The 27,806-nt window shown below is 44.4% G+C and overlaps 1 protein-coding gene across 1 annotated transcript; it reads right to left on the reverse strand.

The window, feature by feature from the left end:
- Positions 1 to 723: 723 nt before the first annotated feature.
- Positions 724 to 23,124, reverse strand: LOC121533935 (regulator of G-protein signaling 5-like). Its single transcript, XM_041840299.2, has 5 exons — positions 22,919 to 23,124; positions 20,069 to 20,182; positions 18,752 to 18,813; positions 2,990 to 3,156; positions 724 to 2,631 (listed from the first exon to the last, which is right to left on the reverse strand). The coding sequence occupies exons 1-5, from the start codon at positions 22,960 to 22,962 to the stop codon at positions 2,470 to 2,472; spliced, it is 549 nt and encodes a 182-aa protein (XP_041696233.2). The 5' UTR covers positions 22,963 to 23,124; the 3' UTR covers positions 724 to 2,469.
- Between the last annotated feature and the right edge of the window lie 4,682 nt (positions 23,125 to 27,806).

Here is a 27,806-nt window from a genome sequence, read left to right on the forward strand (position 1 = left end):
CATGTTAGGACTTAACACTGTTTGTGTTGGCTGTATCTCCCAGAGTGCATCTGCTTCCTCTCTGTTTCCCCTCGCTAATCTGACATTTTCATTAGCTCGCCGGCGAACGATGCACTCCTCCCGGGTCCGACTGACGCACTTTTTTCTGAAGAAGAAAAACACTCTCTCTCTCCGTGTGGGAAAAAGAGAAGTCAAGAGTAAGGACGTTAGCTAACTCTGCCTCAGGAAGCTGCGTGTTTTGTTGTTGGACAATTTCATAGTGGGTGTTTATTTTCAATGGGATTTATCATCCTCATCTCTCCTCTAGGGTTTTAAATGGTTATTTGTATGTATGAGTGTAATAAATATCCCTTATGTCATCACACAAACACTTGGTGTTTATAAGAAACAAATACGCTTGTGTAATCCTTGTGTAGGCCTTCTCTTGGGTACTATGTTGAGAGATGTTTTCAGTAAATGATAAACTTGTGATCACAAAAAGTGTAAGAAATACTCCAATATTGGATAACAAAAACAGAGTGACAATAGATAGTCAGATGTTTTCTCTTTTATGACAATGAAAAGACACAGTTCTCTCCTGGATACTCCTGGACCCAAGTGCTCTCTTGGCCACAACACCCATTCATTCCAGTGGGGTAGTCGTGAATAACTTAATCAACACAAATACTACTAAATACTGGTAGATACTGTATTTACATAGAAAAATAAATACATCTTCAGGAATTTAATGTATTGATGCCTTTTATGTTGTTGACTACAAATAATACATGCACAGGCTTTATGCGTCAGATATTAATTTAGCACCACATAAGTCCTTACTGATGTTTTCATTGAGTGTTTTCACTGAAGGCATGACATCTTGGGCAATAGCAGTAGATTGGCCAATCTATGCAACTGGATACCCTTATCAATGCCACTTTAGAAACATGTTTTTTTTGTGTTGGTATTGTTACTAAACTCTAAATTACTATATGATGTCAAGTGATTACAAAGTATGTGATCTAACATTTTGTCACTTTAGCTTCAAATGAACATAAATTGGAAAATCAGTTAATTATAATGACCATAATTGTCAACTCCTGACCTGCAGTGTTGCAGCAAGTCAAATTATGCTGTATGGGGCAACAATAAGGACTTATTAAGGTATTGAGTATTTGTGTAATAGTACTTCAATGATATGGCTATGACAGCTGCACTCCTCAAATACATAAAAACATGCAAGAGCATTATAGAAACACACTGTAAGGTAATTATATATTAATACTACATGGGACTGAGAGACCCTTTGCATAACAAAATACCTCCTCCACCCTCAAAACCATCTTCTTCTCCGACTATGAAAGCTGTGAAGTCTAGTTATTATAGTGAATGGTGAGTGACAAAAATGCTGAAAGCTGGAATACTGGATAAGATTAGTCAATAATGGAGTGCATATATTTCCCTTTGGTTAGTGTAGTAAAGTCCCTAAACGTTATAATGTTGTTGTATTGCATATGTGTCCTTTCCTCATCTCCTTTGCTTCATGACTATCTGTAGGTGAAATGACTGGCTGAAATGACCTAAGATGGAATGAATTTATGCCTACTTTCAATAAGTTCAAATGGGTATAAAATAATTACCTGGAGAAAATACTGAGTTCTTTTATTTTCTGAGATCCACTCCTACTTGGTATTCCCATCTTAGCAACTTACAAAACAGTGGCCCGTGACCCACTGAACAAACTGCCTACCACTGATCCCAAGGATGGCCTTAGAGCATGTTGGAGCCAACTCACAGCTACTCAAGACACTTGGTTTCTATGTCTGTTGTTTATAAACTGTTTACCACTTGGCTGTGTGAATGCTAGAGTGGCCAAGTCCCTCACCATTTCCCCTCCATTTAGAACACTTGATGGGTACTGCATGTGTCACTAAGAGTCTCAAGGCAGAGGTCAGATTGTTCCCTCCTGAAACTTTGAAAGCCACTTCTGTTTGTTTCCTGGGAAAGCTATGACGTACAAATATGGTCTGTCTATCTGTCTGTCTAGGATCTTCCTTTTTATTTAGAAGATGGGACAAAATCATTGCGAGAGATTTTCTCTGCAATATTTATGACCTTTGGTTTATCTTCCCAAGAGATTGTGATGTTCCAATGTATTTGTTTAAATCACTGTTTAATTGATTGATGGTTTGTTTGTCTCTCAAGCATTTAACAAATACTGTCACATTGTATGTTCTACACTCTTTACATTTTGAATTGACGTGTGACATTTTGATTGGCTGCAGGTAGATAAGACAAATATAGAAGTCATTTGAAATATGGATTCAAGTTGGTCTAGAATTAGATCAATCTTTATGATGGTCCTTAGTTATCAAACCTGCAGTCTCGCCTGGGTCAATTCCATCAAATTATTTTAAAAAGGCCTAATTTCAACCACTTCAAATGATATCCAATTGGTTTGGAATTGACCCTTATTCTGCGACCATCTCCTTATTTGACCAGCTCCTGGTACTGCTCAGATCTCAGGAAGCGGCCGAAGGAGTCCTTCTCCATCAGAGCATAAATTCTCTTCTGGGCCAGGTCAAAGGTCACGGGGGAAAGATCAACCAGGTTCCTCAGGGTCACATCCTTGGTGTAATGATCAATGTTCACCTGGAGGGAGGAAGAGAGAGAGACAGAGAGAGAGAGAGAGAGAGAGACAGAGAGACAGAGAGAGAGAGAGAGAGAGAGAGAGAGAGAGAGAGAGAGAGAGAGAGAGAGAGAGAGAGAGAGAGAGAGAGAGAGAGAGAGAGAGAGAGAGAGAGAGAGAGAGAGAGAGAGAGAGAGAGAGAGAGAGAGAGAGAGAGAGAGAGAGAGCGGGAGAGAGAGAGAGAGAGAGAGAGAGAGAGAGAGAGAGAGAGAGAGAGAGAGAGAGAGAGAGAGAGAGAGAGAGGGCGACAGAAAGGCAAAGGTAAGTCTGGGCTTCCACAACAAATACAACCACAGATTTGCTGGCCACATTTTCTGTCACCTCTCTGGGTCCCTCGGTCTGGATGAAGTCCTCATAGATCTTCTTGGCCTTCACAGCCATCTTCATGGGAGACTTGGTCTTCTTGAAGTCCTCGCAGGCCACCCAGAACTCAATGTTCTCCTCACTGAACTCAGAGCGCAGGAAGCTACGGAACATGGCCAGGCCATCTTGGAGATGAAGAGAGAGATGGAGAAAGAGAGAGAGAACAGAGGCCCATTATCAGCAAACATCAGTCCTGTGTTCCAATGACACGTTGTGTTTGCTAATCCAAGTTTATCATTTTAAAAGGCTAATTGATCATTAGAAAACTATTTTGCAATTATGTTAGCACAGCTGAAAATGGTTGTGCTGATTAAAGAAGCAATAGAACTGGCCTTCTTGAGACTAGTTGAGTATCTGGAGCATCAGCAATTGTGGATTCGATTACAGGCTCAAAATGGCCAGAAACAAAGAACTTTCTTCTGAAACTCGTCAGTCTATTCTTGTTCTGAGAAATGAAGTCTATTCCATGCGAGAAATTGCAAAGAAACTGAAGATCTTGTACAATGCTGTGTACTACTCCCTTCACAGAACAGTGCAAAGAAAAATACATATCTCAGACTGGCCAATAAAATGAAAAGATTAAGATGGGCAATCTGAGATATGGCTTTTTCTTTTGAACTCTGCCTAGAAGGTCAGCATCCCGGAGTCGCCTCTTCACTATTGACGTTGAGACTGGTGTTTTGCGGGTACTGCACTACCTACCTGCCAGCCAGCTCTAGCCTGGACTATTATTTGGCCAGTCTGCACTGTCTGCACAGCGCGTTATCGACCCTGACATATCGGTTTTTCTGCCGGAATCACTGAACCTTTAACACCGGATTCATCACTACTAGCTAGCTGCAACCAAATGGACGTTTGTGGTTGGCTAATCAGCCTTGAGTTAGCCTTGAGCCAGGCCCATCTCCCGGCTATCTACCTCTCTGTTAACCGGACGGGACCTCCTAGTGTTGACACGGAGCCCCGCCGATCCTACACGACTGGTCTGCCGATGAAATCGTCTGATGTGGTTACAACAAGCTTCCCATTACGACGTCGACCACGGAGATCCATCTGCTAGCCCCGGCCCGCTAGCACACGCTAGCCGTGGCCTCTTGCTCGCTAGTGCTATAGCAGCCCCTGAATCTACCTCCGAACTATCCTATTGCTGTTCACCGGACCTTATGATAACTCAGCTATACAGCTGATGCCTGCTGGACTGTTCCTTTTTACGGTACCGCATCCTGTTTATGTTTAGCCTCAGCCCAAACTTTGTCGCTATTACCAGCTGTTGTCTTAGCTCTCTCGAATTACACCTGTGATTGCTTTATGCCTCTCTCCCATGTCAATATGCCTTGCTTATTGCTGTTTTGGTTATTTCTTATTGTCCTATTTCACTGTAGATCCCCCAGCCCAGCTAAACCTGCCTTAGATAGCTCCTTTGTCCCACCCCCCATACACGTGGAGACCGACTCAATCGGTGCCTCCAGTGATGCTATCTCTTTCATCGTTACCCAACGCTTAGGTTTACCTCCACTGTACTCATATCCTTCCATATCCTTTTCTGTGCATAATGCCCTGAATCTATTCTACAACGCCCGGAAACCTTTCCCTTTTTTTCTCTGTACCCAACGCAGTAGAAGACCAGTACTTAAAGCCTTTAGCAATATCCTTATTCTACTCCTCCTCTGTTCCTCTGGTGATGTTGTCAGTGGTACTGATGTCGATGTGGTGGTGGAGTCAGGCGCAGGACACAGAAGCTTAATCCAAACAGACTTTACTAGTCAGGAAAAGGACAAATACAAAATAAAGAGCCTCAAACGACGGAGGCGAGTGATACGCAGACCGTGCGTAAAACACTAAATACAAGAGATGCGCAAACAGTGCGAAACTACTCTTGAACACGAGAATGCAAAAACCAACAAACCCCAACAGACAGGCGTACAATTACACACAACTAACTACAAACAAAACGAGAAACTTATAGGGGACATAATGAAAACTAAATGGAAACAGGTGTACAAGGAAGACAAAACCAAACAAACATCGATAACATTCAACGGTGGCAGCTAGTACTCCGGGGACGACAAACGCAGAAGCCTGCCCGAGCAAGGAGGAGGAGCAGCCTCGGCCGAATCCGTGACAGTACCCCCCCCTTGACGCTCGGCTCCAGCCGTGCGCCGACCCCAGCCTCGGGGATGACCAGGAGGACGCGGAGCAGGGCGCGTGGGATGACCACGGTGGAACTTAGTCAGGAGGGATGGATCTAAGATGTCCCTCCTCGGCACCCAGCACCGTTCCTCCGGGCCGTACCCCTCCCACTCCACGAGATATTGGAGACCCCCCATCCGACGTCTCGAATCCAAGATGGACCGGACTGTGTACGCCGGAGCCCCCTCGATGTCCAGTGGGGGTGGAGGAGTCTCTCTTATCTCACAGTCCTGGAGTGGACCAGCTACCACCGGCCTGAGAAGAGACACATGGAACGAGGGGTTAATGTGATAATCAATAGGCAGTTGTAACCTGTAACACACCTCGTTCAATCTCCTCAGGACTTTAAATGGCCCCACAAACCGCCGACCCAGCTTCCGGCAGGGCAGGCGGAGGGGCAGGTTTCGAGTCGAGAGCCAGACTCGATCTCCAGGACCCTCACTGCGGTGGAGATCGGCGCTCGCCTTTTGTCGACGGATGGCTCGCTGCAGATGGACGTGTGCAGCGTTCCACGTCTCCTCCGAGCGCCGCACCCACTCATCCACCGCAGGAGCCTCGATCTGGCTCTGATGCCATGGTGCCAGAACCGGCTGATACCCTAGCACACACTGGAAAGGGGTTAGGTTGGTGGAGGAGTGGCGGAGAGAGTTCTGTGCCATCTCTGCCCAGGGGATATACCTCGCCCACTCCTCCGGCCGGCCCTGGCAATAAGATCTCAGAAACCTACCCACATCCTGGTTCACTCTTTCTACCTGCCCATTGCTCTCTGGGTGGTACCCCGAGGTAAGGCTCACCGAGACCCCCAAGCGCTCCATGAACGCCCTCCAGACTCTGGAGGTGAACTGGGGACCTCGATCAGACACTATATCCTCGGGCACCCCGTAGTGCCGAAAGACGTGGGTGAACAGTGCCTCAGCAGTTTGTAGGGCAGTAGGGAGACCCGGCATTGGGAGGAGACGACAGGCCTTAGAGAACCGATCCACAATGACCAGTATAGTGGTATTCCCCTGAGATGGGGGAAGGTCTGTAACAAAATCCACCGAGAGGTGAGACCATGGCCGTTGTGGAACGGGCAGGGGTTGTAACTTCCCCCTGGGCAGGTGTCTAGGCGCCTTACACTGGGCGCACACCGAGCAGGAGGAGACATAAACCCTCACATCCCTAGCTAACGTTGGCCACCAGTACTTAGCGCTAAGGCAGTGCACTGTCTGGCCAATACCTGGATGTCCAGAGGAGGGGGACGTATGAGCCCAATAAATCAGACAATCCCGAACCTTGAGCGGAACGTACGTCCGACCCACAGGACACTCTGGGGGACTAGGGTCGGTACGCAACGCCCGCTCGATTTCCGCATCGACCTCCCACACCACCGGTGCCACCAGACAAGACTCTGGCAGTATGGGAGTGGGCTCAATGGACCTCTCCTCTGTGTCATACCGCCGGGACAGGGCGTCTGCCTTACCGTTCTGGGACCCAGGGATGTAAGTTATTTTAAATACGAACCGGGTTAGAAACATGTTCCACCGAGCCTGACGAGGGTTCAATCTCCTAGCTGCCCGGATGTACTCCAGGTTACGGTGGTCAGTCAAAATGAGAAAAGGGTGTTGAGCCCCCTCAAGCCAATGCCTCCACACCTTTAGGGCCTGTACCACGGCTAACAGCTCCCTGTCCCCTACGTCATAATTTCACTCCGCTGGGCTGAGCTTCTTGGAATAAAAAGCACAGGGGCGGAGTTTAGGTGGCGTGCCGGACCGTTGCGACAGTACGGCCCCAATACCGGCCTCTGACGCGTCCACCTCTACCTGGAATGGTAAAGCGGGGTCCGGATGCGCCAGCACCGGAGCCGAAGTGAACAGGTCCTTCAGTCTCCCAAATGCCCTGTCCGCCTCAGCTGACCACTGCAAACGCACCGGGCCCCCCTTCAGCAGGGAAGTTATGGGAGCTGCCACCTGTCCAAAACCCCAGATAAACCTCCGGTAGTAATTGGCAAAACCCCAAAACTGCTGCACCTCTTTAACCGTGGTTGGGGTTTGCCAATTACGCACGGCTGACACACGGTCAACCTCCATCTTCACCCCTGACGCGGACAACCGATAACCCAAAAAGGAGACAGGCTCCTGGAAAAACAGACATTTCGCTGCCTTGACATACAAGTCGTGCTCCAACAGCCTCCCCAACACTCGGCGCACCAGGGCTACATGCTCGGCTCGTGTAGAAGAGTACACTAGAATGTCGTCAATGTACACTACCACACCTTGCACATGCATGTCCCGGAAGATCTCGTCCACAAAGGATTGGAAGACTGAAGGAGCATTCATTAACCCGTATGGCATGACGAGATACTCATAATGACCCGAGGTGGTACTAAATGCTGTCTTCCATTCATCTCCCTCCCTAATGCGCACCAAGTTGTAGGCGCTCCTGAGATCCAGTTTGGTGAAGAAACGCGCTCTGTGTAATGATTCCGTCATACTCGCAATCAGAGGGAGTGGATAACTGTATTTCACAGTGATCTGATTGAGACTACGGTAATCAATACACGGGCGCAACCCTCCATCCTTCTTCTTCACAAAAAAGAAACTTGAGGACGCAGGGGAAGTGGAGGGCCATATGTGTTTGTCTCCATAGCCACCTTCTCCTCTTGAGACAGAGGATACACATGGCTCCGCGGAAGCGCTGCTCCTGTCTGGAGGTCTATCGCACAATCCCCCTGTCTATGAGGAGGCAACCGCGTCGCCCTCGTTTTGCTAAACACGAGTGCTAAATCCTCATACTCAGGGGGAATGTGCATTGCGGGCACTTGGTTCGGACTCTCCACCGAGGTCGCCCCCACGGAAACACCTAGACATCGCCCTACACACTGGGCAGACCACTCCTTGAGAGCCCTCTGTTGCCACAAAATGGAGGGATTATGGGTAATTAACCAGGGAAGCCCCAGCACCAGAGGATACGCAGGAGAGTCGATCAAATATAACTGAATAGTTTCCTCATGAACCCCCTGCGTACTCATCTTAAGTGGTGCTGTGACCTCTCTAATCAACCCCGATCCCAACGGGCGGCTATCTAGTGCATGGACAGGGAAGGGAGTATCAACAGGAAGGAGGGGAATCCCTAACCTTACACAAAAATTCCGATCAACAAAATTCCCAGCTGCGCCTGAATCGACTAGCGCCTTATGCTGGGAATGAGGTGCAACCTGAGGAAATCTTACAGGTATACATAAGTGAACAACAGAGAGCTCTGGGTAAGTGGGGCGCCTACTCACCTGAAATGACTCCCCAGTGCGTGGCCTGTTGTCCCGTCCCCCTGGAGACCCTCCCCAGCACCTAGCCGCAGTGTGCCCTCCACGGCCACAGTTGGTGCAGGGGACGGCCCCCCTCGGGCTCCCTCTCCTCCTCTCTCTAGCGCCAGCACCCCCGAGCTCCATAGGGCTCAGCTCGGAGGTGCTGGAGGGTGGAATGGACGGCCCCAACTCGGGACGTCCGCGGGTGGCCAGCAGGGTATCGAGACGGATGGACATGTCCACCAACTGGTCGAAAGATAGGTTGGTGTCCCTGCAGGCCAGCTCTCGACGAACGTCCTCCCGTAGACTGCATCGATAGTGGTCGATGAGGGCCCGCTCATTCCACCCCTTATCCGCCGCTAGAGTCCGGAATTCCAGGGCGAACTCCTGTGCGCTCCTCTTCCCCTGTCGGCGGTGGAATAGACGCTACCCCGCCGCTTTCCCCTCAGGTGGATGGTCGAACACTGCCCTGAAGCGGCGGGAGAACTCCGCGTAGGTGATGGTGGCGGCATCTATTCCCCTCCATTCGGCGTTGGCCCACTCCAACGCCTTGCCGGAGAGACAGGAGATGAGGGCGGAAACGCTCTGGTATCCCGAGGGCGCCGGGTGTATGGTGGCCAGGTATAGTTCCACCTGCAGGAGGAACCCCTGACACCCGGCTGCGGTGCCATCATACGCCCTCGGGAGCGAGAGCCGAATCCCACTGGATTCCAGAGCTGGGATGGGAGGACTGACCGATGGTGGTGGTAAGGTTGGAGGAGGTGTGGGCACTCCTCCGGTCTCCCATCGGTGCAGAGTGTTGATCACCTCATGCAGGGCGGATCCGAGTTGCTGGATCCTGGCGTCTTGACCGCTGACTTGATCCTCCAGCGACTCGGGTGCGGCTGCTGCTCCTGCTGACTCCATAATGGTGTGTAATTCTGTCAGTGGTACTGATGTCGATGTGGTGGTGGAGTCAGGCGCAGGACACAGAAGCTTAATCCAAACAGACTTTACTAGTCAGGAAAAGGACAAATACAAAATAAAGAGCCTGAAACGACGGAGGCGAGTGATACGCAGACTGTGCGTAAAACACTAAATACAAGAGATGCGCAAACAGTGCGAAACTACTCTTGAACACGAGAATGCAAAAACCAACAAACCCCAACAGACAGGCGTACAATTACACACAACTAACTACAAACAAAACGAGAAACTTATAGGGGACATAATGAACACTAAATGGAAACAGGTGTACAAGGAAGACAAAACCAAACAAACATCGATAACATTCAACGGTGGCAGCTAGTACTCCGGGGACGACGAACGCCGAAGCCTGCCCAAGCAAGGAGGAGGAGCAGCCTCGGCCGAATCCGTGACAGATGTAGAGGTTAACCCAGGCCCTGTAGCCCCCAGAATCACTCCTACTCCCCAGGCGTTATCATTTCTTGACTTCTGTAATCGTAAAAGCCTTGGTTTCTTGCACGTTAACATCCGAAGCCTCCTCCCTAAGTTTGAGTTATTCACTGCGTTAGCACACTCCGCCAACCCTGATGTTCTAGCAGTGTCTGAATCCTGGCTTAGGAAGGCCACCAAAAATTCAGACATTTCCATCCCCAACTACAACATTTTCCGTCTCGATAGAACTGCCAAAGGGGTTGGGGTTGCAATCTACTGTAGAGATAGCCTGCAGAGCAATATCGTACTATCCAGGTCTGTGCCGAAACAGTTTGAGCTTCTACTTCTAAAAATCCACCTTTCCAGAAATAAGTCTCTCACTGTTGCCGCTTGCTACAGACCCCCCTCAGCCCCGAGCTGTGCCCTGGACACCATATGTGAACTGATTGCCCCCCATCTATCCTCAGAGTTCGTACTGCTTGGTGACCTAAACTGGAATATGCTTAACACCCCGGCCAACCTACAATCTAAACTAGATGCCCTCAATCTCACACAAATTATCAACGAACCTACCAGGTACAACCCTAAATCTGTAAACATGGGCACCCTCATAGATATCATCCTGACAAATTTACCCTCTAAATACACCTCCGCTGTCTTCAACCAGGATATCAGCGATCACTGCCTTATTGCCTGCGTCCGTAATGGGTCCGCGATCAAATGACCACCCCTCATCACTGTCAAACGCTCCCTAAAACACTTTAGCGAGCAGGCCTTTCTAATTGACCTGGCCCGGGTATCCTGGATGGATATTGACCTCATTCTGTCAGTAGAGGATGCCTGGTTGTTCTTTAAAAGTGCTTTCCTCTCAATCTTAAATAAGCATGCCCCATTCAAAAAATTCAGAACTAAGAACAGATAAAGCCCCTGGTTCTTCTGAGACTTGACTGCCCTTGACCAGCACAAAAATATCCTGTGGCGTACTGCATTAGCATCGAACAGCACCCGCGATATGCAACTTTTTAGGGAAGTCAGGAACAAATATGCACAATCAGTTAGGAAAGCAAAGGCTAGCTTTTTCAAACAGAAATGTGCATCCTGTAGCACTAATTCCAAAAAGTTTTGGGACACTGTAAAGTCCATGGAAAATAAGAGCACCTCCTCCCAACTGCCCACTGCACTGAGGCTAGGAAACACTGTCACCACCGATAAATCTACAAGAATTGAGAATTTCAACAAGCATTTTGCTACGGCTGGCCATGCTTTCCACCTGGTTACCACTACCCCGGACACCAGCTCTGCACCCTCCGCTGCAACTTGCCCATGCCCCCCCTGCTTCTTCTTCACACAAATTCAGACTGCTGATGTTCTGAAAGAGCTGCAAAATCTGAACCCCTACAAATCATCTGGGCTAGACAATCTGGACCCTTTCTTTCTAAAATTAGCCACCGAAATTGTCGCAACCCCTATTACTAGCCTGTTCAACCTCTCTTTCGTAATGTCTGAGATCCCCAGAGATTGGAAAGCTGCCACGGTCATCCCCCTCTTCAAAGGGGGTGACACTCTAGTTCCAAACTGTTATAGACCTTTATCGATCCTGCCCTGCCTTTCGAAAGTATTTGAAAGCCAATTTAACAAACAGATCACCGACCATTTCGAATCCCACCGTACCTTCTCCGCTATGCAATCCGGTTTCCGAGCTGGTCATGGGTGCACCTCAGCCATGCTCAAGGTCCTAAACGATATTATAAACGCGATCGATAAAAGACAGTACTGCGCAGCCATCTTCATCGACCTGGCCAAGGCTTTCGACTCTGTCAACCACCGCATTCTTATTGGCAGACTAAATAGCCTTGGTTTATCTAATGACTGCCTCGCCTGGTTCACCAACTACTTCTCAGATAGAGTTCAATGTGTCAAATCGGAGGGCCTGTAGTCTGGACCTCTGGCCGTCTCTATGGGGGTGCCACAGGGTTCAATTCTCGGGCCGACTCTATTCTCTGTGTATATCAATGATGTCGCTCTTGCTGCTGGTGACGCTCGGATCCACCTCTATGCGGACGACACCATTTTGTATACATCTGGCCCTTCATTGGACACTGTGTTAACAAACCTCCAAACGAGCTTCAACGCCATACAACACTCCATCCGTAGCCTCCAACTGCTCTTAAACACTAGTAAAACTAAATGCATGCTCTTCAACCGAACGCTGCTTGCACCCGCCCACCCGACTAGAATCACTACTCTCGGCGGGTCTGACCTAGAGTATGTGGACAACTACAAATACCTAGGTGTCTGGTTAGACTGTAAACTCTCCTTCCAGACTCACATTAAGCATCTCCAATCAAAAGTTAGATCTAGAATCGGCTTCCTATTTCGCAACAAAGCCTCCTTCACTCATGCTGCCAAACATGCCCTCGTAAAACTGACTATCCTACCGATCCTTGACTTCGGCGATGTCATTTACAAAATAGCCTCCAACACTCTACTCAGCAAATTGGATGTAGTCTATCACAGTGCCATCCGTTTTGTCACCAAAGCCCCATATACTACCCACAATTGTGACCTGTACGCTCTTGTTGGCTGGCCCTCACTACATATTCGTCGCCAAACCCACTGGCTCCAGGTCATCTATAAATCACTGCTAGGCAAATCCCCGTCTTATCTTAGCTCACTGGTCACCATAGCAACACCCACCCGTAGTCTGCGCTCCAGCAGATATATCTCACTGGTCATCGGCAAAGCCAACACCTCCTTTGGCCGCCATTCCTTCCAGTTCTCTGCTGCCAATGACTGGAACAAACTGCAAAAATCTCTGAACCTGGAGACTCTTATCTCCCTCACTAACTTTAAGCATCAGTTGTCAGAGCAGCTTACCGATCACTGCACCTGTACACAGTCTTTCTGAAATTAGCCCACCCAACTACCTCATCCCCATATTGTTATTTATTTTGCTAATTTGCACCCCAGTATCTCTATTTGCACATCATCTTTTGCACATCTATCATTCCAGTGTTAATACGAAATTGTAACTATTTCGCACTATGGCCTATTTATTGCCTTACCTCCATTCGCACACACTGTATATACAGTGGGGGAAAAAAGTATTTAGTCAGCCACCAATTGTGCAAGTTCTCCCACTTAAAAAGATGAGAGAGGCCTGTAATTTTCATCATAAGTACACGTCAACTATGACAGACAAATTGAGAGAAAAAAATCCAGAAAATCACATTGTAGGATTTTTCATGAATTTATTTGCAAATTATGGTGGAAAATAAGTATTTGGTCACCTACAAACAAGCAAGATTTCTGGCTCTCACAGACCTGTAACTTCTTCTTTAAGAGGCTCCTCTGTCCTCCACTCGTTACCTGTATTAATGGCACCTGTTTGAACTTGTTATCAGTATAAAAGACACCTGTCCACAACCTCAAACAGTCACACTCCAAACTCCACTATGGCCAAGACCAAAGAGCTGTCAAAGGACACCAGAAACAAAATTGTAGACCTGCACCAGGCTGGGAAGACTGAATCTGCAATAGGTAAGCAACTTGGTTTGAAGAAATCAACTGTGGGAGCAATTATTAGGAAATGGAAGACATACAAGACCACTGATAATCTCCCTCGATCTGGGGCTCCACGCAAGATCTCACCCCGTGGGGTCAAAATGATCACAAGAACGGTGAGCAAAAATCCCAGAACCACACGGGGGGACCTAGTGAATGACCTGCAGAGAGCTGGGACCAAAGTAACAAAGCCTACCATCAGTAACACACTACGCCACCAGGGACTCAAATCCTGCAGTGCCAGACGTGTCCCCCTGCTTAAGCCAGTACATGTCCAGGCCCGTCTCAAGTTTGCTAGAGTGCATTTGGATGATCCAGAAGAGGATTGGGAGAATGCCATATGGTCAGATGAAACCAAAATAGAACTTTTTGGTAAAAACTCAACTCGTCGTGTTTGGAGGACAAAGAATGCTGAGTTGCATCCAAAGAACATCATGCTTTGGGGCTGTTTTTCTGCAAAGGGACCAGGACGACTGATCCGTGTAAAGGAAAGAATGAATGGGGCCATGTATCGTGAGATTTTGAGTGAAAACCTCCTTCCATCAGCAAGGGCATTGAAGATGAAATGTGGCTGGGTCTTTCAGCATGACAATGATCCCAAACACACCGCCCGGCAATGAAGGAGTGGCTTCGTAAGAAGCATTTCAAGGTCCTGGAGTGGCCTAGCCAGTCTCCAGATCTCAACCCCATAGAAAATCTTTGGAGGGAGTTGAAAGTCTGTGTTGCCCAGCGACAGCCCCAAAACATCACTGCTCTAGAGGAGATCTGCATGGAGGAATGGGCCAACATACCAGCAACAGTGTGTGAAAACCCTGTGAAGACTTACAGAAAACGTTTGACCTGTGTCATTGCCAACAAAGGGTATATAACAAAGTATTGAGAAACTTTTGTTATTGACCAAATACTTATTTTCCACCATAATTTGCAAATAAATTCATAAAAAATCCTACAATGTGATTTTCAGGATTTTCTTTACTCATTTTGTCTGTCATAGTTGACGTGTACCTATGATGAAAATTACAGGCCTCTCTCATCTTTTTAAGTGGGAGAACTTGCACAATTGGTTGCTGACTAAATACTTTTTTCCCCCACTGTATATTTTCTGTTGTATTTTTGACTTTATGTTTTGTTTACCCCATATGTAACTCTGTGTTGTTGTTTTTATCGCACTGCTTTGCTTTATCTTGGCCAGGTCGTAGTTGTAAATGAGAACTTGTTCTTAACTGGCTTACCTGGTTAAATAAAGGTGAAAAAAGTTGAGGACCTGTGAGGCGTCTGTTTCTCAAACTAGACACTCTAATGTATTTGTCCTCTTGCTCAGTTGTGCACCGGGGCCTCCCTCTCCTCTTTCTATTCTGGTTAGAGCCAGTTTGCGCTGTTCTGTGAAGGGAGTAGTACACAGCGTTGTACGAGATCTTCAGTACCAGCACAGTGATCCAGCCACTTCACTTTATTTATTTCCATCAAATGTGATTGTTTGCGGTTTAGTTCTTGGAGCTCCTCATCTGTGTCAAATGTGCTTTAGTCTACACTTTAAAATAAAGGTTATTTGTGGCTTGTGGGTCCCAGGTAGAATTCCTACATTGAATGTGAGAAGAAACTGTACATTTATCGTTGCCACATAGGAAGCACTTCATGTCTAAACTAAAATGTACAGGACGTGCATGGCGGCCATAAATATTTTCAAGATGAGTTTTGTTGAACAAACAAATTCTTTTTTTAAACTCAAACTGCAAAATACTTTCAAACAAACATTTGGAAATTCTTAGTTTTTGTTAACCACACCCTCCAAATGTCACAAACTAAAATTAACGCAATTTAGCAAATGATGGAACACTTAGGTGGTGGTTCAAAGATCCAACATTCATTTAGATTTTGGAGCCAGAGGTGCAACAGGGGAACTGAGGATCCAATAATTGGAAACCTGTTTGAGAAAGCAATTTAGCTAGCTAATGTGAGGAAATCAATTATTTGACACATTTTACATGACTTGGTGGTTATACCAAATGTTTTTCTTTAGCTAGCTAGTTAGATGACTAAGCTAACCTAATCACTAGCTAGCTAGCTAACTATTTTCTGATATCCCACGAGGGCTAACATTAACTAAGAGTTTGCAATGTAGCTAGCTAGCTAGGTTGCCTGAATGCAAGGTAGTAGCTTAGTCTTCAGTCAAATGAGGAGGTAGCTAGCTAGCTAGATATTTCACAGCTTCCCGGCATTCCTGTTGTTAGTTGCCTTGGACCAGAGCACCTGTTTTGTCAAAGTTATGTGTGTGCGCGCGGGTGCCTTCCGATAGTTATACGTGGCCTTCCCGCGAGTACGCCAATATTATGATTGAGTGTGAATTGTGAATTAAATGAAGTTCCTTTATGAACAAGTTCTGAATATGATTGTCTGCTTAAACCCCATGAGCGGATACTCAGGGGGAAACCACATCCATATTAACTGTAATGTTAATGTCAAATGTCCATCATTAGAGAAATAATCAGAGCACAGCAGTTTCCAGCTCCTGGGTAATTAATCACTTTAGTTTTGAGCTGATCTCTGTCTGGGGATGTTACAATAACAGCCTTAACCTCTCATAGCTTCATAGCGCCTCTACAAGCTATGAGTTTTACTGGAGAGGAGATTGATGGGGCTGCTCAGAGGAGTTGCACCACTGGGTTAATCTGATGTGTGTGTGTGTGTGTGTGTAGGCTACTACCATACACTAAGATCAAAGCATGTGGTAACATTACAACCCACTAAATAATGTATTTATGTACGTAAGCACTGTACATATCTGATCCCAGATGAGTATATGATTTACAGATGTAGAGTGCATTCGGAAAGTATTCAGACCCTTTGAGTTTTTCCACATTTTGTTACGTTACACAGCCTTATTCTAAAATTGATTAAATAAATGTTTTTCATCATCAATCTACACACAATACTCCATAATGACAAAGCGAAAGCTGATTTTTAGAAAGTTTTTCAGATGTATATATATATATATATATAAAATGTATAAAAACATACATAAGTATTCAGACCCTTTGCTATAAGACTCGAAATTGAGCTCAGGTGCATCCTGTTTCCATTGATCATCCTTGAGATGTTTCTACACTTGATTGGAGTCCACCTGTGGTAAATTCAATTGATTGGAAATTATTTGGAAAGGCACACACCTGTCTATATAAGGTCCCACAGTTGACAGTGCATGTCAGAGCAAAAACCAAGCCATGAGGTTGAAGGAATTGTCGGTAGAGCTCAGAGACAGGATTGGGTCGAGGCACAGATCTGGGGAAGAGTACCAAAAAATTTCTGCAGCATTGAAGGTCCCCAAGAACACAGTGGCCTCCATCATTCTTAAATGGAAGAAGTTTGGAACCACCAAGACTCTTCCTAGAGCTGGCCGCCCGGCCAAACTGAGCAATCGGGGAAGAAGGGCCTTGGTCAGGGAGGTGACTAAGAACCCGATAGTCACTCTGACAGAGCTCCAGAGTTCCTCTGTGGAGATGGGAGAACCTTCCCGAAGGACCACCATCTCTGCAGCACTCCACCAATCAGGCCTTTATGGTAGAGTGGCCAAACGGAAGCCACTCCTCAGTAAAACGCACATGACATCCCACTTTGAGTTTGCCAAAAGGCACCTAAAGACTCTCAGATCATGAGAAACAAGATTCTCTGGTCTGATGAAACCAAGATTGAACTCTTTGGCCTGAATGCCAAGCGTCACGTCTGGAGGAAACCTGGCACCATCCCTACGGTGAAGCATGGCGGTGGCAGCATCATGCTGTGGGGATGTTTTTGAGCGGTAGGGACTGGGAGACTAGTCAGGATCGAGGGAACGATGGACGGAGCAAAGAACAGAGAGATCCTTGATGAAAACCTGCTCCAGAGTGCTCAGGACCTCAGACTGGGACGAAGGTTCACCTTTCAACAGGACAGCAACCCTAAGCACACTGCCAAGACAACACAGGAGTGGCTTCGGGACAAGTCTCTGAATGTTCTTGAGTGGCCCAGCCAGAGCCCGGACTTGAACCCGATTGAACATCTCTGGAGAGACCTGAAAATAGCTGTGTAGCGATGCTCCCCATCCAACCTGACAAAGCTTGAGAGGATCTGCAGAGAAGAATGGGAGAAACTCCTCAAATACAGGTGTGCCACGCTTGTAGCGTCACATCCAAGAAGACTTGAGGCTGTAATCGCTGCCAAAGGTGCTTCAACAAAGTACTGAGTAAAGGGTCTGAATACTTACGTAAATGTGATATTTCATTTTTTTCATTTTTATATATTTACAAAAAATTCTAAAAACCTGTTTTTGCTTCGTCATCATGGGGCATTGTTTGTAGATTGATGAGGAAAAAAATTACAATTTAATCAATTCTAGAATAAGGCTGTAACGTAATAAAATGTGGAAAAAGTCAAGGGGTCTGAATACTTACCGAATGCACTGTATGTTGTGAGTAAGGAGAGATTCCTGGCATAATACCGTCTTATCATTTATGGGGAAGTGATTGCATTTATTGAAGCATCCCTGAGCATTATATTATATTATTTTGCTTTGTCTGTTGTGTCGACATCAATAATCTTCTGTGTGCTGCAGAGCAGTTTACATACCACCACCAGCAGATCATTACTCTAACCAACTGAGTAAATAATGCTTCCCAGTGTGTGAATGTGAGCTCATTATCTCTACCGACACAAATATAAACAAGCAGACTGAAGCACTGTGTCTGGTCATTCGCGTGCACACACACACACACACACACACACACACACACACACACACACACACACACACACACACACACACACACACACACACACACACACACACACACACACACACACACACATAACACACACACACACACACACACACACACACACACACACACACACACACACACACACACACACACACACACACACACACACACACAGCCTGGAGGAATGCACCACTCTGGAACATTTAGACCAGGCCTTTGAGGAAGGCATATATTCCAGCAGTTTAATTTTAGACACAGGTGTCATTTATTACATAATATAGACGTTATGTCCACAGATGGATTATGAAATGTTACTTCTCTGGATCTGGATAACGAGAGTGAATACCATCCAAGTTACTGTAAACAATACCATCAGAGTTACTGTAATCCTATTCTAGTCTGTCTGCTCTGTATTTGGCATGACTCGTACATTTTCATATGATGGGGTGAAGAAACATATAGTTTTCCACAAGACCTCATGGCTTTTCGTAAGGACTTATTTGGTGTGTGTGAGAGTGCTTGCGCGTGCATTCCTGTATATCTAGGCATACTCACAGCTGTTGGTCAGCACATGGTCCAGCGACTCACGCCACTGAGAAGCCTCCTCAGGAATGGGCCTGTACAACACACCAACACAATATTACAGTCACACAACACCCACATATTATAGTCAATCACCATATCCTTGATTTAACAAGAGACAAGCAAATGAGCATGGTCAGTCCTTACTAGCCAAAGAAGGAGAATAACTTATTTTCTGAAAGGCCCAAACAATACTAGCCTTTGGTTGGAACATATTTCCTGCCTATTCACCTTCACCAAGTCAGTCCATTATCAGAAGGCCATATTAACAGCTGGATTCAGAGAATCCCACCCAGAGTGTTTTATCCCCAGGGTCAGCAGTTTGTCACTCACAGCCTCTTAATACTACTGCTCCCTGTAAGGTCATTGAGGTCCTCGATTGCCCTCTTCCTAACACACACACACACACACACACACACACACACACACACACACACACACACACACACACACACACACACACACACACACACACACACACACACACACACACACACACACGCACACTAATGAGAAAGAGCCCTGCAGCATCTCTGCATCTCATCTTTATTGATGACTGTTCTACTGAGCTAGTGGGGAAAATAGCTTGCAAACATCCATTATGTAAGAGGTTACGCAATTAAGTGGTAGACACAGCAGCAGTATGCAATGCTTTTATGGTCAATTTCGAGACTATTTAATATATAAAGATCACTGTGACATTCACAGGATGTTCTCTCCCCCTCGTTCTCTCTCTCCTCCTCCTTCAACACTCACTTTCCATAATCATACATACAATCAATTATTTCCCTGTAGAATAACTGTAGAGACTGAACACATATAGTATAGTATATTAATTTTAGTGATAAACAACCAGTATCTAGGTCTTGTCAGTTCCAGTGCCTGGGATGGAGATGTCTCAACCTTTGAACTCTCCATCTGATACATGCAGTGGTCTCTGCACATGCACGGCTATCAAATATGAGGCTAACATGCATACTGACATTCCACAGGCACGGAGACAAGCTCTCCCTCTCTCTCTAAGTAAGATCTGGAGAGGAAAGCCAAGCATCAAATCATGGAAGCAATTTACAATTGTCTATTTGACACTGTTTGAAGTAGAGTAAGGCCTAAACGTTTCACTCCTTTGAGGAGCACTTGAAGTAAAATTACCACTTGAAAATTGATTGAATCTGAGTCAGGGATGTAACTGACAGACCATGTAGCGATAAGGTGTGTTCACACACGCAAGCGAGAGAGAATGTGTTCCTGTTAATGTCCGTGTGTGCGAGGACTGTCTGTGCTACTCACTTCTGAAGCTTCTCTGGCTTCTTCTCTGGTTTCTCTGGGTATGGGATGATCAGGTCAATGCCATTCTCAGGCTTCTGGAGGAGAACCCCCAACTTAGACTTGATCTCTTTAGCCCTAAGAAAGGCAAGACATGAGGAAATAAGGCCATTAAGGAGGATGCTGTAATGTTTTAAATGGCACACATTCATGAATTAGAACAGTATAACAACCCTGGTAATGACTTTGGCTAATGAAGATTGTATTCAGAAAAACCAAGTGAGACACAGATAGCTATAACCAATCAATCAAGTTCAATACAATACAAGTTGAACAGCAATCAGCAACAGAGCAAAATACATACCAAACCTCAAAAAGGAGGGACTAATCTTAAACTAGGCCTACATATACATTTTTTGGATCTTAAATGTACCCTTTCCAACCCAGGATAACACAACCCCATCCTCAGATTAATCAGACCCATTAGTAGAGGTCCTGTGATGTAGCCTTTGTTTTCAATGGCACAGTGTCAGGAGTTAGATTACACTATAATGTAATCATGAAATGTAAAAGGGCTAAAAAAGGTGATGCAATTTTTATAATATGACTTTTGATTTTAATCTTCAATCAGCCTATTATGCTAACTATTAATCATAATAATCAAAAGACCCACTTCTAAGCCATCTCAAACTAAAAGAGAGTAGAAAAGACAGAAAAAAAGCTGGACACTATGTTGTGGACACAATAACACACATAGCAATTTTACTTGCTATTTGCAAAAAGGCAATAATCAAAATACGTTTTATACAAAGAGGACATTTAAATGAGTAAACCAAAAATACTTTGAATAGAATACCCACCTTTATCATTATCTACTGCTCCCATTACTCAGGTTAGAAAAACAGCAGAGACAACTAAACAAAACAAAGTCTGATCAATAATTCATGACGTGGTGAGCCTCATGTAGTTGATTCCTCTTTGTTACTTTAATCGATCCATGAAGTCAGCGATCAATAGATGGGCTCAACTAAAACCACAGCCACACATGCAGACACACATGCAGCCACTTGTTAGCAAGACAGACCTTGTTGTTCCTGACCGGGCATGACACCCAACTACATCTACACTCTTAGAAAAAAGGGTTCCAAAAGGGTTCTTTGGCTGTCCCCATAGGAGGAACCCTTTTTAGTTCCAGGTAGAATCCTTTTTGGTTCCAAGTAGAACTCTTTTGGGTTCCATGTAGAACCCTCTGGGAAAAGGGTTCTACATGGAACCCAATAGGGTTATACCTGGAACCAAAAAGGGTTCTTCAAAGGGTTCTCCTATGGGGACTGCCAAAGAACCCTTTTAGGTTCTAGATAGCACAATTTTTCTAAGAGTGTAGGGTTGCAAAATTCCAGGAACTTTCAATAAATTCCCTGGTTTTCCAGAAATCCTGGTAGGAGGATTCCAGATTTCCTGCTTATTCCCTCCTGACTCCGGGATCCTTCATTTCCAGAAATCCTGGGAATTTATTGAAAGTTTCCAGGAATTATACAACCCTAACTATGACAGACCGCACATTTCCATGGGTTTCTACAGAATATTTATTCTAACCAGAGCTGCAATTAAGTGTTTGCCCAGGAGTTCAGGGCATTGCCATTCTCAATCAGGATAACCCACATGAAGAAGAAAAAAATGTGTTACAATTTTTAGACGTGTTATCATTGGTCTAGGATTGGTCTAGGCAACTTTTAATAATAATAAATTTTTTAGGACATCTCCAAGTAACTATGTGTAATTTAAAAAAAATCCCCCATGAAAAGGATAATATACTGTATCGTTAAATTCAGGGTTTTTGATTAACTGGTAACTGTTCTAATTGTTTTACTAATGAGCGGCTTTCAGGGAATGTCTGTTGGAAAAACAGCCCTGCATTATCAGGGATTTAAAAAAATTAAACTTAAGAACCATTTTAACACCTAAGAGATTTTCATTGAGTCTTTTATTGCCATAGGTTATTTATGAACTTCCTACTATATCATAAAAAGACTTCTCAAAATAATAGTCTGATTTAGGAAATCTATAACTCAATATAAAAGTTACTTTAATTTTGAGGGTGACTCCAAATCCAGACCTCCATGGGTTGATACATTTGATTTCCATTGATAATTTTTGTGTGATTTTGTTGTCAGCACATTCAACTATGTAAAGAAAAAAGTATTTAGATTTATAAAGATTATTTCATTCATTCAGATCTAGGATGTGTTGTTTAAGTGTTCGACATCATATGCATGAATACTGAATTAATCAACCCATTTCACAGAAACAGGGCAGTGCAGTATATCATACTGATTCCGCTTTCTATTTTTGGCCACTTATGCTGCTTAATAAGTTCATGACCAGAGGATGACAAAGAGCAAATACTGTACCTCTGTTTTGCTTTTACATTTGGCTAAATGTCCCTGCTGCAGTTGGGAATATAGTCAGCAAAATGCTATCATTCAGGTATTAAGATCTTATCAGATCATGAAACCATACCTTTATCTCAGCAACTGGAAACGTGTAACATTTTGGACAGTTGAAAATGTTTAATCAAGTATTTAATCAACTTTAAACTTTCCATTTGTCTAACATCTTTTGCAATGAAGAGCAAACTATATTCACAATCTAGATTACCATGCAGCGTCTGTCAATAACTTCAACCATACTAAAAAGAGCTCAGAAAAAATGAAAAATACAGAAATCTGATTTTGAATATAGAGCAAACATTTTCTGACTAAGAAATCAACTGAGAAATGTTGTGAATGTGATTTCTCTGGTCTTATTTCAGGCAAGAATAGGAGAGATTACCCTTTCAGGGAACAGAAGAGTATAATGCTTATGTTATCTCACCTTATCCGACATGTTTGGGGCAACGCAGCTAATCCTTTACACATTTTGTGAAGTTTTCCTTTTAGATGTTTTGTTGAGTGAGTCCACCACCGTAAGATTCAGAGTCCTTTTTCTTTTTGACTTTGTCCTTCAGCACTCTTGGGGAGTTTATATACAGAGAGCCTATTGGCTTTGGGACAAGAGCCAATGAAACGGATGTCTGCGACTGCAGGAAGAGGAGTCAGGGTCGGCTGGATGAGAAGTGGTCTGCTAGAACTGGGATGGCTGGAAGTGGAGGTTAGTCCCTAACCACAGATCTGGGATCAGATGCTTACATTTACAAAGATAAAAAAGTTTCACTGAACTCAACCATTGATCAGGTGTGTCAAGTAATTCATTTGACAAAATCCATGCTACACTAAAAATAAAAGGTTCCTCGAGTATCCTTTCAGGGGTTCTTCAAATTGAAATAACCCCTTTTAATGGATCCTCGAAGAACCTTTTGAAGAACCATTTGGGGTTGATTTTTGAACTACCCCCCATCCCCTATTATTATTATTATTATTATTATTAATAATATGCATAACAATGACACAACATTTTAGTTCTCAGTGTATTATGATTTTAGTGGCAAAGCAGAATAAAAATATCCAAATATGAGGTAAACTCCCAGCAGAGCCCCAAGTCCAATGTGTATATCCTCTGGCTTGTTGATGTTGATGTGTTGATGTTCTCCGTATCCATAGCCAGAATGATTTTGCAGTGCATGGTGATCTAACAGGTTTCAGTGTTATATTCATCAGAAGTGTAGGGAGGGTGAAGTCTGTGAATCCAAAAAATAGTACTTATACAGATGATTAACAAAACATGCACACAACACAATACATACCTTTGTTTTTGTGGTGAATGTGAATGAAAAAAAAAAAAAAAAATTATAATGGTTTTCATACACATACCTTGCCATATTGTAGAGGCCTATGGGATATTCATTGAAGAGGTAAGGGAGGAGGATGGTAAATGTGATCTGCATAACATACCAATACCAATTGACATACCTTTGTATGCCTCCTCGTCTGAATACCTGCAGACACAGACACAAAAGTGAGCAGTTCAGTCATCTGCATCCAATACAGCTAGTCTTCAACATATTCTTATAGCCTACATATTCTTACCTCTTTGTTGATTGATATCCATTGAATTGTGTCCATTTTCTGTTTTAGAAAGATTGGCACAAATATGAAAAGATAGATGGTATCATAATTAAACAATATCAATTTAGATCATATAAGGGACAAACCCCACTTTAAATTGTGGAGATCTTTACATTTTTCAGTTAAGTGCCTGCACCTGCTGTCCTTTCAAATCGGAATGTTTCAGTTGGGCAGTTAGGTTCCTACAAGAACCCCCACCAACTAAGGAGGTTCCTCGATGAACCCCACCTCCTATGGGGTTCTTGGAAGAATCTTTTGGGGGCCATTTTCAGTGCCAAGAACCCTAAGGTTCTTCGAAGAACTTTGAGGATTTCAGAAGAAGCCTTGTTGAACTCCTAATTTTTAGAGTGCAGTAGATACCCATAGACTTCCATTCATTGTGCTAACTCTATTAGAATTGGCTCGCGGAATTACCTCTAACTTCCGTCATACTGAACACAGAGACATGAAAAGTGTATCAACGAGTTCATCTGACTCTGGGGAAGTAGATAAATCCTGAAGTATCCCTTTAAACACAAATCAAGATTACTTTGGTAAAAGTGTATCCATGAGTTTATCTGACTCTAGGGAAGTAGATAAATACTGAAGTATCCCTTTTAACACAAATCAAGATTACTTTGGTAAAACTTTATTTAAAGGGTCCTTAATAAACAAAGGCACTTATACATTGTGTGTTCACCATTTATTAATCAGTACTCCCACATTTATGGGCTCCCGAGTGGCGCAGCAGTCTAAGGCACTGCATTTCAGTGCTTGAGGCGTCTCTACAGACCCCCTGGTTCGATTCCAGGCTGTATCACAACCGGCCGTGATTGGGAGTCCCATAGGGCGGCGCACAATTGGCCCAGCGTCGTCCGGGTTTGGCCAGTGTAGGCCGTAAATAAAAATGTGTTCTTAACTGACTTGCCTAGTTAAATAAAAAAATTAATGTATAAACCGTTTACTGATCATTAGTAAAGTATTTTTGCAGTGCCAAATCTAAAGTGAGCTCTATCTATACATTATAAATGTTATATTAGTCATTTAGCAGACGCTCTTATCCAGAGCGACTTACAGTTAGTGAGTGCATACATTTTCATACTGGCCCCCCGTGGGAAACGAACCCACAACCCTGGCGTTGCAAGCGCCATGCTCTACCAACTGAGCTACAGGGAACTGTAATCATCGTAATTTCTCACAAAAAGATGAAAGATGGGCATGCCATTGGTAGACATTCCTTTAGTACCTGGTAAAACATTTATCACACAAAACAGAATGTTTAAGGAAATATATATACATGTGTGAATAACTAGCTTACTAACATTTACAAATGTCGGAGTAATGATTTAATAAATGGTGAGCAAACTGTTTGTAAATGCCTTATAAATGGTTTATTATGGACCTTTCAAATAAAGTGTTACCATTACTTTGATTATCTTTCTCAATTAGCAAAACATGGTTGTGAATTCAACTTTAAGTATAGACTGCAAACAAGGGGTCCCAGGACTGGCCCGAACTCCAGTGGAGCTGGAGAAACATGTTTTCAGATAAACATGATCTATTTGAGCAGTGTATGCTTGGCCTTTTCAACCATCACACAAAGCAAACATCATTAGCTATAAATAGGAAACGTTCAGTCACAGATATCCCATCTACAGCCATTTTAAAAAACAAGGTGAAAGACCAAACCTTATAATCCATATGGGAGATAGAGACAGTCATTTTTTGTCCAAATTCATTACAAGAGATCTGGACATTTTTTACATTTAAATGTTTTGTCATTTAGCAGACGCTCTTATCCAGAGCGACATACAGTTAGTGAGTGCATACATTTTTCATACTCATGTTAGGGCCTCATGTTAGAAGAAGTTGATAATTTGATGCAAATACAACGATGTAAAGTAGTTGTGTGTTGAATTGTTTGGAACGTTGTGTTGATTAGACAGTGTGACAAATGTAACTGACCATGCTGTAATCAAGAAGTCAGTGGTAAACAGTGATTGCATTTCCCCATTGACGAGTAATGGTATGCATAGACATAGAGACCACACACACGCTCTCCAGCTTTCTTTGGCACTAGCAAGTAGACTGACCTCTGAACAATGGGATGTTAAGTTCCCATTGCCATATAGCTGATAGCCATGGTTACTAATGCACAGTAATGCAAAAAAGGCTTGTTCACTTTGGAGGTTGACTTTCCCATGCCAACTCTGGCATGAACTACTCTCAGTAGACAGAGGGTTGGACTTGAAGCCATCAAATGTACAGTGGGGAAAAAAGTATTTAGTCAGCCACCAATTGTGCAAGTTCTCCCACTTAAAAAGATGAGAGAGGCCTGTAATTTTCATCATAGGTACACGTCAACTATGACAGACAAAATGAGAAAAAAAATCCAGAAAATCACATTGAAGGATTTTTTATGAATTTATTTGCAAATTATGGTGGAAAATAAGTATTTGGTCAATAACAAAAGTTTCTCAATACTTTGTTATATACCCTTTGTTGGCAATGACACAGGTCAAACGTTTTCTGTAAGTCTTCACAAGGTTTTCACACACTGTTGCTGGTATTTTGGCCCATTCCTCCATGTAGATCTCCTCTAGAGGAGTGATATTTTGGGGCTGTCGCTGGGCAACACGGACTTTCAACTCCCTCCAAAGATTTTCTATGGGGTTGAGATCTGGAGAATGGCTAGGCCACTCCAGGACCTTGAAATGCTTCTTACGAAGCCACTCCTTCGTTGTCCGGGCGGTGTGTTTGGGATCATTGTCATGCTGAAAGACCCAGCCACGTTTCATCTTCAATGCCCTTGCTGATGGAAGGAGGTTTTCACTCAAAATCTCACGATACATGGCCCCATTCATTCTTTCCTTTACACGGATCAGTCGTCCTGGTTCCTTTGCAGAAAAACAGCCCCAAAGCATGATGTTTCCACCCCCATGCTTCACAGTAGGTATGGTGTTCTTTGGATGCAACTCAGCATTCTTTGTCCTCCAAACACAACAAGTTGAGTTTTTACCAAAAAGTTCTATTTTGGTTTCATCTGACCATATGACATTCTCCCAATCCTCTTCTGGATCATCTAAATGCACTCTAGCAAACTTCAGACGGGCCTGGACATGTACTGGCTTAAGCAGGGGGACACGTCTCGCACTGCAGGATTTGAGTCCCTGGCGGCGTAGTGTGTTACTGATGGTAGGCTTTGTTACTTTGGTCCCAGCTCTCTGCAGGTCATTCACTAGGCCCCCCCGTGTGGTTCTGGGTTTTTTGCTCACCGTTCTTGTGATCATTTTGACCCCACGGGGTGAGATCTTGCGTGGAGCCCCAGATCGAGGGAGATTATCAGTGGTCTTGTAAGTCTTCCATTTCCTAATAATTGCTCCCACAGTTGATTTCTTCAAACCAAGCTGCTTACCTATTGCAGATTCTGTCAGCTTCCTGCCTCCTGTTTGTCTCCGGGCCTCTAGAGGTCATCTGTGTTCCCCTCTGCCTTAGTTCTTCCTCGTGTGTGTCAGCTTCCTGCCTCCTGTTTGTCTCCGGGCCTCTAGAGGTCATCTGTGTTCCCCTCTGCCTTAGTTCTTCCTCATGTGTCCTAATTAGCTTGATCCAGGTCACCTGTGCCTTGTTCCCCCTTGTGTATTTTAGCTGTGTGTTTTCCCCTTGTTTCTCACTTAGTTATTGCGTCCTGACTATGTGTCTCCTGCTTTGTCCCACCGTGT

This window comes from Coregonus clupeaformis, unplaced genomic scaffold (genome assembly GCF_020615455.1).
Source record: "Coregonus clupeaformis isolate EN_2021a unplaced genomic scaffold, ASM2061545v1 scaf0477, whole genome shotgun sequence".
NCBI lineage: Eukaryota > Metazoa > Chordata > Actinopteri > Salmoniformes > Salmonidae > Coregonus > Coregonus clupeaformis.

Coding starts and splice junctions, on each gene's coding strand:
- LOC121533935 (XM_041840299.2), bottom strand. CDS start 22,962: ATGTGTAAAGGATTAGCTGCGTTGCCCCAAACATGTCGGATAAG. Junction 18,814..20,068: donor AAGCCAGAGAAGCTTCAGAA/GTGAGTAGCACA, acceptor TGTGTTGTACAG/GCCCATTCCTGAGGAGGCTT. Junction 2,632..2,989: donor AGACCGAGGGACCCAGAGAG/GTGACAGAAAAT, acceptor TCCTCCCTCCAG/GTGAACATTGATCATTACAC.